The sequence below is a fragment of the Loxodonta africana genome, chromosome 11 (assembly GCF_030014295.1).
Source record: "Loxodonta africana isolate mLoxAfr1 chromosome 11, mLoxAfr1.hap2, whole genome shotgun sequence".
Taxonomy (NCBI): domain Eukaryota; kingdom Metazoa; phylum Chordata; class Mammalia; order Proboscidea; family Elephantidae; genus Loxodonta; species Loxodonta africana.
The window spans coordinates 44,331,056-44,344,867 of NC_087352.1; the positions used below are offsets into that span (position 1 = coordinate 44,331,056).

A 13,812-nucleotide genomic window follows, 5' to 3' on the forward strand; every position below is an offset into this window, starting at 1 on the left:
TGCCCCACCTGGAGAAGTGCTAGCACCTCCCGAGCAGAAACTAGCAGTGAAACAAGACATCATGGCTTGGCTATCATTCACAGGCTAGCATTGCTGTGACCCAAGGACTGGTATGTCTTCAACATGACATTGAAAAGAAGATTATCATTCATTCAGACAATTGAGCTACTTTCAATTTATGTACTCGCTAGAGGCCTCTGAACTTTCTGAAACTTTAATTTGGAATCCTGGAGAATTTAGCCATCATTTCTAAAGGCTATGATTTTTGCTCATAACCTTCAAAGTTTTATTTCATTAATAAAGTATTTTTTCATGATGTAGAGTATAGCCTGTATATTTAATTAATGAGATGATATTCTTTAAAAATAATATTCTCTCCCCTGAATTTAAATATCTGCCTATTCAGTGGCTCACTCAGATGGCTAATAGGCACTGTCTTAGTCATCTAGTGCTGCTATAACAAAAATACTACAAGTGAGTGGTTTAACAAACAGAAATTTAGTTCCTCACAGTGTAGGAGTCCAGAAGTCCAAATTTAGGGTGCTAGCTCTTGGAGAAGGCTTTCTGTCTCTATCAGCTCTGGAGGAAGGTCCTTGTCTCTTCTGAGCTTCTGCTTCTGGGTGATCTTCGTGTGGCTTGACAACTCTCTTCCCCATCTCTGCTTTCTCACTTGCTTGTTTAATCTCTTTTATATCTCAGAAGAGATGGACTCAAAACATGCCTTCCACTAATCTTGTCTCATTAATGTAACAAAGATAACCCATTCCCAAATGGAATTATTAACCACAGGCATAAACCCATTGCTGTCGAGTCGATTCCAACTCATAGTGACCCTATAGGACAGAATGGAACTGCTCTGCTGCATAGGATTTTCAAGGAGTGGCTGGTGGATTAGAACTGTCGGCCCTTTGGATTAGCAGCCAAGCTCTTAAGCATTGCATCATCACAGGCATAGAGGCTAGGATTTATGACACATATTTTTGGTGGACACAATTCAATCCATAACAGACACCGTAGACTTAACTTTTCAAAAACTGAACTTTGGGTTCCCTTCTCTTCCGACCCTGCCTTATTATTTTCTATCTCATTGTCCAGCCACCCTCCATTCTACTGAGCTTCCCAGACAGGAAACCTTGAAGGCAGCCTCCGTTCCTTCTCTCATATCCCGTATCCAGCTGATCTGCAAATCCTCAGCACTATTCTCAGGACATATCCTGAATCAGACCTTTTTCTTAACCACATCTACCACTTCCATCCTAGTAATGACAGCCTGTTTTTGCCTGAGCTACTTTAATAGCCTCTGACCAGTCTGACTGCTTCCGTTCTTGCCCCTCCGCCCCCCCCCCCATAGGGCCTCTTCTTCATGTGGTAGCCATTGATCCTTGTAAAACGTAAATCAGGTCTCGTCACACTGCTGTTCAGGACCCTCTTGTGCTGAGCTGTCCAGTCGAACTTTCTACGATAATGGACGTGTTCTGCCTGCACCCTCCAATGAGGTAGTCACGTTGTGGAGGTTAAGCACTTGAAATGTGGCTAGTGGGACTGAGAAACTGATTTTTTAATTTTAACTGATTTCAAAATTGAAATTAAATAGCACATGTCGCTAGTGGCTACGTGTTGGAGAGTGTGGCTTTGGTGGCTCCATTATGCCTGGAATAAAAACCAAAGGACTTGAGGTTTACAGGTCCCCACCCCATCCGGCCCTTGGCCACCTCGCCCACAATATTTCTGCCCCCTTCCTGTTTGCAGCCACACTGGATCCCTCTCTGTTCACTAAGCTGCCAGGCCCCTTCTCACCCTAGGGTGTGGCTCTTGTTGTTCCCTTTCTTTGGATGTTCAAATGGTTTGTTCCTTTACTTCATTCGTCTCTGTTCAACTGTCACCTTGGAGAGGACCTCTCTGACCCTCTGTATCTAAAATATTGTTCCCCCGGGTCACTCACCACCCTCTTACTGGCTTTATTTTTCTCCATAGCACATATCGCTGCCAAACCAAAATAAACCAAACCCGTTGCCGTCAAGTCGATTCTGACTCATGATAACTTCATGTGTTGCAGAGTAGAATTGGCTGTAGTCTTTAGAGAGGCAGATTGCCAGGCCTTTCTTCCATGGCGTGAGAAGATACATACACATAAAACAGTTACTCCTTCTGAGTGCAGTGCACGCTTCTTAAGTTGTTCACAGGAATGTTCTCTTTGAACAAATGGGTTAATAAAGTGAAGAAAAAAGGAATCAGTCAGAACTTATCACCCTGGGCTGAGGTTGATTTTAATTTTATAATAGTGCTTAGTGAGAGTGAATCTCTTCCACATAAAAATTGGCACTTAGATGCCATAGATTGTGTATTTGTAGAAGGATGTTTATGATTTAGAAGCTTTTTTCCCCCATATTCTTTGGCACTGCCTCTTTTAAAATTACTACAATTTCAGAGAAGTAAATTTAAGCCAAATGACCTGTGTTAGAGTAGGCAGAGCTCTGCTAAGCAGATTTGTAACATTTGGTAAGCAGGACTGGACAAAGGGTGGTGATTTCCCTGTTAACATTTGATTGAGATGTTGATTAAAGCCAAAAGACCCAACCCGTTGCCTTTGAGTTGATTCCCACTCATAGAGATGTATAGGGCAGAGTAGAACTGCCCCATAGGGTTTCCAGGGAGCGCCTGGTGGATTCAAACTGCCGACCTTTTGGTTAGCAGCTGAACTTTTAACCACTACTCCACCAGGGTTTCCAGATGTTGATTAAGTTGGGAGTTTTTTTCCTCCAGTTAAGGACAGGCTTCTTTGGGTAAATAAAATTCTGTGTTAGCCTGTGGATCCTTTAGGGGGCGCTGTAATACTTTGAAATCTAATGTCTCTAGTGCCAGCCTGGTGGCCTGTAAGACTGAATGGTGGCACTTTCAGAATTCAGGTTCATCAAGAACTAATTGCCTTTTATGAAGTGCTTTGCTTTTCTATTTTAAGAAAACATGTATTTTGGTTTTTATTTTGTTTAATGTTTTCAAGCTCCCCATAACATGTTAAATAAAACTTACAGTTTTGTGCAATTTAAGGCTTTAGTTTTGAAATTTGTTACCCAGACTCCCTTATAAAGAATTTTGAACCACTCATGTGCAAGGTACCACTAGAAGAGTTAGATATAAGTGAAAAAAAGATGCTGCCCCCAAGGAGGTTAGAGGGTGCAATGCAGATATACAAGTAGCTATGTGATGAGGCAGAAACAGACAGAGTGCTGAGGGGTCAAGATTGAGATTACTTCCATTAAGAATTCAGGAAAGGCTTTCTGAGATAGGTGGCAATTGAAATGGATCTTTACCCATGTTTTGAAGAATAAAAGCCAAGATTTAGGGTTTTGAAGCATCAGCCCAGTAACTGAAGCATAGGCAAGCTAAAAAAACAAGCAGAAAACAGTTGCCATTGAGTCAGTTCTGACTTGGGGCGACCCCGTGTGTGTCATAGTAGAACTGTTCTCCATAGGGTTTTCAGTGGCTGATTTTTTAGAAGTAGACCTCCAGGGCTTTTGAGGTGCCTCTGGGTGGACTTGAACCTCCAACCTTTCAGTTAGTAGTCAAATGGGTTAACCAAAAGAAACTCTGATGGCACAGTGGTTAAAGCACTTGGCTGCTAACCAAAAGGTCTGCAGTTTGAACCCACCAGCTACTCTGTGGGAGAAAGATGTGGCAGCCTGCTTGCATAAAGATTTACAGCCTTGGAAACCCTATGGGGAACCTCTGTTCTGTCCTGTAGGGTTGCTATGAGTCAGAATGACAGCAGGGGTTTGGGCTTTTTTTTTTTTTTTTGCTTTGCATTAATCATTTGCATCACCCTGAGATTCCCACACAGCCGAGGAAGGGACAACTTAATGGTTTATCGTAAGTGGCTCCTCCTCTTTCAGTTGTCTGTCTCTCTGCCTCTCTCTAGGTCCCTTAAGAAACAGCTGAAGTTGTTGAACAGGGGCTGGGTGGGCTTTCCCTGCTCAGGGGCCTCAGCTCTATCCTCAGGCATTGAGCCTCTGCTGCCTTGTGAGGTGATCAGAGCTGCCATGTGGTCATAGACACCTGCTTGCCAGGACACACAGTCTAGGCTGTGTACAAACACCACTGGCCTGTCATCTGGCCACAGTGAGGAGTCAGAGAGGGGGAGTGTTGACTTGCATCCAGTGATGTGTTCTCGTGGGGATGATCCTCGTTGGAGCAGAGACCCACACGTCCCACAGACAGCGGCAGGGGTCTTCTTGTCTCGCCTGAGCTTACTGGGTGGAATTTTACACACAGTAACCAGGTAGATACCGATTTGAATCCAAATGGACCTTATTCTAAAACTAGGAAATTGCTAATTGGTAGAACATTACAGTTATCAGTAAATTGGGGGGCTGTAAGAATGATGTGTTGGGCTTTTTTTATTTAATAGGCAATAATGGTATTGATATGTACATTTTTTCCACTTTAAGCCTTTGGAGACTCGACTTATTTCAGAGACCACATCTGTCTGCAAACCAGAGCAGGTAGCCAAACAAATCGTTAAAGATGCCATAGTAAGTAAAATCCTCATTTTGTTTTCTTTATTAATGGCTGTAGTACTATATTTCTAAATAGATATTCGTCCAGGTCTTATTTCAAAACATAAATTATTGTATTTTTTTGGCCAATTAGGTTCATCTAATATTGAGCTTTTCCTTTCTTCCCTTCGATACTCTATTAAAGTTTTAATTAGTAGGTATCCGAAGACTAAGTGTTAACCTTAGAAACAGTTTTCACAGTGTAGTCTGTTTGGGCGCTTAGGTTTTTTACAAAGAAAATGAGATGTATCTGTGATGTGTAAATATTATATACAACATAATAGTGTGTTGCCTTCTTTCTTTTTTTCCATAGTGCTTTCATTTTTTCATTTTTAGCTTATTTTAGTTCCTCGTTACCAGGCTCATTGACTGAGAATTTTTCTGTTCACTTTGAGCTCCCCAGTGTCATTTTCTCAAAAGCTAACTAATAAAGCGCAGCCAGCCCACTGGGCCCATTGGCATGTCAGCCCCACTGATCAGCTTTCCTGGCTCCTGAGTTTACTTTGAATCAACATGGTGTATTTAGAAGCCATGTATTTTTTGTTTGTTTGTTCGTTTTTAGAACAATAACATAATGCAAAGTTTTCTGAGATGCAGAAATATATACATTCATGAGGGAGGTGTGTAAATCTTAGACCCACATTGAATTTAGGAAGACTTTAGGATGACTTGAATGAAAAGAAGCAGCACACTATGTAACAGCCTCAAAGGGCCTGTTGTATCAGGCTGAACTAAGTAGAACAAAAGAAATATCAAACTCTAGTGGCATGTATCAGCCACCCCCAATTCTTGTTAAGCTGATTCCAACTCACAGCAACCCCGTGTGCATCAGAGTAGACCTGTGCTCCATACGGATTTTAATGGCTGACTTTTTGGAATTAGGTCACCAGGCTTTTCTTCTCAAGTGCCTCTGGGTGAACTCAAAGCTCCAACCTTTTGGTTAGCAGCCAAGCACGTTAACCATTTGCACCATCCAGGGACTCCACTGAGATATGTACAGACGTGACAGCTTTGCCCTGACGGCATTAAAAGGCCTAGGGAGATGGCCGAGCTGGATTGGGCAAGACTTTGTGTTTCCTGCTTATTTCAAGTCAGAGTGTGTGCACTCTGTTTTTAATGATCCTAAGGGTGGAGGTTTGAGTCCACCCAGCAGTGCCTTGGAAGAAAGGCTTGGTGGGTGATCTTCTTTGGGAAAATCAGCCATTAAAACCCTATGGAGCATAGTTCTACTGTGACACATGTGTGTCACCGTGGGTCAGAATTGACTCAACGGCAACTGGGTTTTTTCAGTACCCCTTCGTATTTTGGGAGGATTCATTTAGTTAAGCTGTTTTCAAATTTTTCATCTCAGAACTACTTTACACTCTTACAGATTATTGACTCCAGAGAACTTTTGGTTGTATGAGTTACATCTATCAATATTTGCCACATTAGAAATTAAAAATATGTGTTAATTCATTTAAAATAGTAATAAACCCATATCATTTTAATATAACATTTTTATGAAAAATAATAATTTCTCAAAACAAAAATTTAAAGAGAAGGTGGCATTGTTTTATATTTTTGCCTATCTCTTTAATGTTTGCGTTAATAGAAGAGAGCTGAATTCTCACAGCTGTTGCTCCAGTCAGCCTCTTGTAATATGTTGTTTTGATTTAAGGATGAAGAAAATCTGACCTAACACAGATACATAGTTGGAAAAGAGAGGGGTACTTTACTAGGCTCTTCAGATAATTGTCGATATCTGGTTTTGATGTAAACCAAACCTCAACACATGGTAGTTTTGTAAAGGTTAGTCGCAACATGGTATTGGAAGCCATATCAATGAACTTTTTGTTCTCTGTTATATTAAAATCCATTGGTCTGTCATGCACTTTGAATGGATATTTTACCCATTCATGATTGTGTAGCATTATGCATTAGTCATTTGGAAAATATGGGTTCACTAAGTTATGAAAAAAAATTGCACTCATTAATATCACTGCTGATCTTATCATAAAAGTATGTGTTTGGAAGCTGACAAACTCAAGATGGTGGATACAAGTTCGGACAAATTTTAATTTTTGCCTGAAAGCTTGAATTTTATCATTGATCACAAACGCTGTCAATTGCTTTCTTGAAGTGACAGGTTCCCTTCATTCACTTTCCACAAAACGTTGGCTTCCCAAGTCTGAATAACCATGGATCATCTGTCTGTAGTTCTTTCATGTAAAAATGGTGTTCCGGGAAAGAAGCAGCTAGTTCAGCCTGTGACTTAAACAGTTGCCCAAATGCTGGCTTCAGGGCAGCCTTCCCTCTTCCGTAGGGTTCGTGGCCCAAGTGCTTTATGCGTGCTGCTCATTTGGTCCCACAGAACATTGAGAAGACGTGTCCTCAAGGGTTGAGCTTTACAACAGTTTTACTGCTTTATCAAGGGCATTTTAAGCAAAACTGATGTTTAAATATTTTTTAGGGTTTTTCGTTCTTGTTTTGTTTGTGTATTTGTATGACTGCATGTACGTGTGGCCGTGGAGGTTTGTGATTCTTAGTCCTGTTTGGTGCCATGACAGGGATGCATGCAAATGTACCGGTAGTTTGTCCATCAGTACAGTTGTCACTGCTGCAAAAAAGGCAATTAACGTCTTGGTATAATTATGCCAACGGTTTTATCCTCATGAACCCCAAGAAAGGGTCTCAGAGACCCCAGGGTTCCACGGACCCACGTTTTGAAAACTGCTGATCTAGCTGTGGAGCCTTGGTGGCGCAGGGGTTAAGAGCTCAGCTGCTAACCAAAAGGTCGGCAGTTCGAATCCACCAGCCATTCTTTGGAAACCGTACGGGGCAGTTCTGCTCTGTCCTCCTGCAGGGTCACTATGAGTCAGAATTGACTCGATGACAGCAGGTTTTGGGATCTAGCAGTTCCCGCCGATCTGCCAAGGCCATGCTCTGTGAGGTACATTGGCTACCGTCTTATCCCACAGTGAACTAGCTCACATCAGCGTTTCTGGTATGTAGAATCCGTTCCCTTCCATGTTATACTATTCCCTCATTTCTCTTCTGTTCTATTTTAGCAAGGCAATTTCAACAGTTCCATTGGCTCAGATGGGTACATGCTCTCATCCCTGACCTGTGGAATGGCTCCAGTAACTTCTATCACTGAAGGGCTCCAGCAGGTAAGTTCTGCCTGAACCATTACACAGTTGGACAGGTGGGTGGACAAAGACGGCCTGTCATTAAGCCTTGATGAGAAAAGACTGAAGAAAGAGTAATTTTATTTGAGGATGTAAAAAATTTTAATTGAAATATCAACTTTTTGTCTTTCTCTACCAAAGATCAATAAATAGGAAACAGGTGAAAGATATAACTTAAAGAATTTATACTGGGGAGAAGTCTTACGTGCTGGGCACTGCGAATATTGAAATAAACCGCAGTCTATACGGTCTGACTTCTGCTCTCAGAATGTAAATCTTGAACCAAAAAACAAAAAAGCCTTGATTGTAGTTGGATATTTGGGATATGGGAGTGGATCTTTCCTGGCTATTGTAACTCTAAAATGGCAAAATATCTACTTTGTGCTTTTTCTAATTTGAATTTATTAAATGAGCAAACCCTTTGTTGCTTTCTGCCTGGCAGGCACCGGGCTGTACAATGGTGCAGAGCTGACGTATTTCACTGACATATTTACCAAGTTTCCCTTAAGACTTGGAACAGATTAAAAGATGTGTCTTAGAGATTCTTTTCTAGAGACATACCCTTAAATACTTGGAAATGGACTGTTGCATTGCACAGTGGCTGAACTAAAAGGCCGCTCTCTGTCTTGCAGGTGGTGACCATGGGCCTTTTCCGCACGATCGCTTTGTTTTACCTTGGAAGCTTCGATAGCATAGTCCGTCGCTGCATGATGCAAAGAACAAAATCTGAAGTTGCAGACAAAACAGCCTGATTCTTATCCCTCAGAAAAAGGACTGTTTCTCAGTAATGTGGACAGCTTGCTGCTAAGTGAGGCTTCGTTTCTGGCTGCAGACACTAATACATTGTTTCTGAGTATGTGAGACTGGACCAGTGCTCTTCAGAAACGGGGCTGCTTGTGCGGGCATAGACGTTCGGCTCCAGACAATATTATTGATACTATGCAAATTTGGAATAGGAGGCTTTCTGGGCCGTGAGGCAGAGAGGCGATGGCTTGGGGACTGAGCGTGTAATCAGGGCAGAGAACAGTGTTTCAGAGTGACAATTTAAATGTTTTTGTATTTATTATTATTTCTTTCCCCTATAGTGATTGAGGCCAGAAATGTACTTTATGGCACTTGAAAAGTCGTGAGGGCTTTTTTTCAACCTTCCATGAAAGGCAGTTTAAGGGTTCTTGGGGTCCTGGCTTTTTTTTTTTTTAACTTGGTATATTTTATTCAAGATGAGCTTGACCCATTGCCAGTGAGTCCAGACACATTCAAATGTCCCTGACACCAAGTGTTAGACACACGACTCCCCCTGCTGCTGGTGGAAGCTTGCACTTTCTCTCTCTCTTTGATCCCAGAAAGCTACATGGGGGATGAGAGAGAGCAAAGCAGTGGATGGGAAGGCCATCAGGCTTAAAAGATAAACATTTTCCAGGAGGAAAAATCGTACTTCCTTATCTTCTTTAGATGCGAATGCTTAGAGAACTTTTCATTTTTCATTCCTGGGGAAAGGAAGCCTCCTCAATTGTTTTCTGAAGAGAAACAAAACCTTAGACACTTAAAAAGTTTACAATTTCTTAAAATAGCCATGGGGACCTGAAGTTCACCTATCCGATTATCAGATCTTCTTTCTTTTCCTGTCCAGTTCTGCTTATCCTGCTGTAATATTTTCGTACCCCCACAAAAAACTACAATTTTTGACTCGACTTTTTAAATTAACTCGTGAATTAATTAAAACAACTGAAAAAATAAAAAGGTGTGCAATTCTTCTCGTAGCATATATGTAGCTTTCAGGAAAGGCCAAAGGATATTTAAATTTTACTCATTATAAGGGAAAAAAAAGTAGGGCAAGGCTGATTTTGAAGATAAAATGATCTCATTTGGGAAATAAAATGAGCACCCCGTTCCTTCTATGACGCTCCTACTGGCTCTGCAAGCATTATCTTCGTACACGTGTTAGGAAGCCCATTCATCACTCTAACTCTGTAGCCCTGGAAATCCTCATGGCCCCTGAAGGGTGTTTGCTGGTTATAGGATCTACTGTACATTCAATGGATTTCCACAGTAAGTGCCTATGATGAGTTTTAGCCAACACTACCTGTTCCATCCTGTTCTCTGTAAGTGCTGATCCTTGTGCTGGCTTGAGGTTAGTTACCTTTGTCTGCATGCCATACGCCTTTTGTTTTTTGCATACACTGTATATATGTATCTGCGGTAGAACATCCCAGTTCTCTTTGGTGAAAACTGACCTCTGCTTTTGAAGAAGAAACTTTTTGTAAAAAATAAATAAACCAAAAACACAAAACTACAGAAAGTTGAAGGTTTAAAAACTATTTAAAAAATAAAACAACCATTGCCATCAAGTTGTTTCTGACTCATGGCAACCCCGTGTATGCAGAACAGAACTGCACTCTATAGGGTTTTCATGGCTGTGACCTTTTGGAAGCAGAAGGCCAGGCCTGACTTCCGAGGCACTTCTAGGTGGGTTCAGACTGCCAGCCTTTTGGTTAGTAGTCGAGCACTTAACTGTTGGTGCCAGGCTTTTTTTGTTCTTGAGTTTTTGAACCTCTTGACCTGAAAATGACTTAATTTTTTAATAAGATGTTGAATGGCTTTAATTCATAATACCTTTTTATTGAGATCTGAGAGTGGCATATTTTGAACAACTGGTAAATACAGAAGAAATGATGACTTAGTATATAAGTTTCATGAAATTACAGTTTATGGGGGTGGGTTGATGTGAACATGATTTCATGAATCTTTCAGACTTACCTAGTGATAGCTCACAAACTATGTTGTCACCTTGTACAGATGCTGCAATGGGATAATGGCTGTATTCCTAATTCATAGAAAACAGTTATATTAATGTATGGGATTTGCTTGATTTTAAGGCTTTTCTCATAAAATTCTCTTGAATTTTGGCACCTTCTACTGGCTGGTCTATATTAAAATCTAGTCCAAGATAATGTTTGGCTTAATAAAATGGAGTATCAATAATTATTTTAACATGCGTTTTTCTAGGTATCCCACAGAGAACACTGTCATCTGCAGGCAATCTGCCAAGTTGAAGAGTTTTGTGTGGAAGATATGATCCCTAACCCAGTTTAAGCTCAGGTGTGAGGACAGTTTCGTGGACATGATAGTTATTTGAAGTGTCAGGAAATGAGCTTCCTCATCAGAGCTATTACAGGACCATAGTCCCTTATCCAAAAGCCTTGAAAATTAATTGTTAGAAGTTTGGTGTTATCATTCATTTGGTGGCAAAAACCTGATTTGAACTGACACAAAGTTATTGGAGTGTGTATTTCTACCCATTCATGTGACTGTTCATTAATACCTCCTGAGGAAATATCAGTGGGTTTGATAATAGGGTATGGTCCCTGCCCCTGTGGAGGTGTTTGGTAATATCCAGGATATGCCCCATCTTACCTTCTTAAAATCCAAAAACTTAGGAATTCTAAGACCTGAAGGGCTCTGGACAAGGGACTGTAGATATTAAACCACATTGCACAATGGTCGGGCCTCATCCAAAAAGTGAAAATGTTACAAGGCAAATTCTATTTTGTATGTTTTTCTTTTTTTGCTCAATTCATGTATAGTTTTTTTTTTGTAACTGACTTACTCTTTTGCTCAGGGAGAAAAAAAAACAAACCAACCCTGAGTCAAATTGTTAGGGAAACTATCAGCTTTTGTTTTTAAAGAATCACATTGTTTCAACACCTACTGTACCTAGGATGAGTAGGTCTTACTTCAGGCAAAAGAAGTTTATAATTCTATTGAGATGTTGACTCTGTGACTAGCAGCAGTTTTTTATGTTAATTTCAGTTCTGAAGTGCCTGTCTGCTGGGCTTGGTTGTACTGTTTTATTATAATGTATTTGTGATTATATTTAGTTAAAAATGTTTAATGTCATTCAGCCATAGAAATTACAATGTTTAAGGACTCTTATAATTGAAAAATATATTTAAAAAAATCCTCATTCAAGCTCATGGGAATTGTTCTTTTTTTTTTTATGTCAGTAATTGACACAGCTGGAAAGAGGAAGTTAAAAATGCTGTTAATGGTTCCCTGTTTGCATTAATACATATATTTAGTTATAAATCTTTACCGGGATCTGTTAAACCATATATTGATTCTTGCGTATGAAACTTGGAGAGACTTTAATATTTAGAGGACAAAATTTCTTTTGGCAACAGTTGCTTTAATTCAAGGAATTTCGTGTCTTTGGCTTTCTAGAAGAAGGCAACACCATAATAATTCTTTTTTCTGAATTATATCATCAACAGCTTTAATTTTATTACATCATGTTCTAATTTAAACATGCATTACTCACTTGTAGCCAGTTTTAAATATTCATGCCTTTTTGACGTAAGATGCTTTTATATCTTTCTCATTTCCTTTAGTTTTTAGTAACTCAGCTTTAAAAAGTACCTGGTAACCATCATACTCTATACTCTGGACTAATGATCAGTTTATGGTTCAGTGCAATGAGGGAAGATTTGATATTTTAAAGAGGAGATAATAGCTAGTATATTTTACACTTGCTTTGATGTGGTAACTCTAAGGACTCTCTTAAATTAATGAAAGTGCACATGGCTATTTTGATACCTGTTAGAACTTGTGTTTGCTACTTAGAAGCTTTTGTGGTGGAACTGTAAACTAATTTTCATATCTTGTATTTCGTATCTTGTATCACAACAAAAAATAAATGGGGAACAAGCTTTACAGATTGGAAAACTTATTTTTCTGGAAATGCACATTTTTTTTAAAAGGCACTGAAGCAAAACACAAACGTCTTCTATAATGTAATCCTGAGTTTGCATCCTAAACACTTAACCTGATTTCATTTCTTAGGAAATAATATTTTCAGAGTAAATACTCGCATTTTCTGAGCTCTTGTTTCAAATATGTTCTGTGTTTATGTGAAGCTGTTCTGGTTACATGAGGAAAAGGAAAAAGAAATTTAGTAACATTTCCTAAGTAATTATTTTTATATATAAATGAATGAGTTTCCCATACTTAAGCCTTTGTACTCTAACAATGAAATATCTCCTGAAGGGCAGCAGACTATAGAAGACTGGTATGTAAAAGAACACACTTTAAGATTTCTCAGTCTTTAAAAGAAAAATTTGGGTCACATTGGGAAGAGACTTCTTGAACATCTTGATTTGCAAGCTTAGCCTTTCTTTAAACTTGAGTAATTTTTTTTTGCATAAATGGACTATGATATTTCTGTAATTTTTAGGTTTGGACGTCCAGGAAGAACAAAAAATTGTTTCTTGGTTTCCATTGCACTCTGACTTTATACCCTCTGTACTTCCTCATTTAACATATATTTATCAAGTACCTATGGAAAAAAAAATTCTTTTTTTTTTTTTTACCTATGGAGCCCTGGTGGTGCAGTTGTTAAGAGCTCAGCTGCTAACCAAAAGGTGGGCAGTTCGAATCTACCAGTTGCTCCTTGGAAATCCTACGGGGCAGTTCTACGCTGTCCTGTAGGGTCGCTATGAGTTGGAATCGACTTGACAGCAATGGGTTGGGCCATTGGTGAATTTAGAAGAGGACCGGTTGTGCAAGTGGTTAAGCACTGGGCTGCTGCTAATCGAAAAGTCAGCCGTTAAACCCAACAGCTGCTCCACCGGAGACAGATGTGGCAGTCTGCTTCTGTGAAGATTAAAACCAAAAAGCCCGTTTCCATCTAGTCAATTCTGACTCAAAGGTACCCTATAGGACAGAGTAGAACTGCTTCATAGGGTTTCCAAGGCTGTAACTCTTCGTAGAAGCAGACTGCCACGTTTTTCTCCGGAGGAGCAGCTAGTGGTTCCAACCACCAACCTTTTGGTTAGCAGCCAAGCACTTAACCATTGTGCCACTGGGGCTCCTTTTCCATAAAGATTACTGCCTAGGAAACCCTATGGGGCAGTACTACCCTGTCCTATAGGGTAACTATGAGTCACAATCTATAGGAATGGATTTTTTTTAAGTGAGTTTGGTACTGATCCAGGCACTGGGAATACAACTCAATGTAAAACAACCCGCCTCTCCCACCCTCATGGGGATTACATTTTTTGCATCCTTCCTCTTCTGTCTGATGGCTCTGCTGT

At 40.0% G+C, this 13,812-nt stretch overlaps 1 protein-coding gene across 1 annotated transcript in view; it reads left to right on the forward strand.

Annotated features, from left to right (window-relative positions):
• Nucleotides 1-12,433, forward strand: part of KDSR (3-ketodihydrosphingosine reductase) — a 50,647-nt gene extending 38,214 nt beyond the window's left edge. Inside the window, exons 8-10 of the mRNA XM_064294418.1 lie at nucleotides 4,446-4,529; nucleotides 7,604-7,705; nucleotides 8,356-12,433. Coding sequence (XP_064150488.1) covers nucleotides 4,446-4,529; nucleotides 7,604-7,705; nucleotides 8,356-8,475 — 306 coding nt within the window. The 3' untranslated portion in view covers nucleotides 8,476-12,433. The remainder of the gene's footprint in view (nucleotides 1-4,445; nucleotides 4,530-7,603; nucleotides 7,706-8,355) is intronic.
• The last annotated feature ends 1,379 nt before the right edge of the window (nucleotides 12,434-13,812 follow it).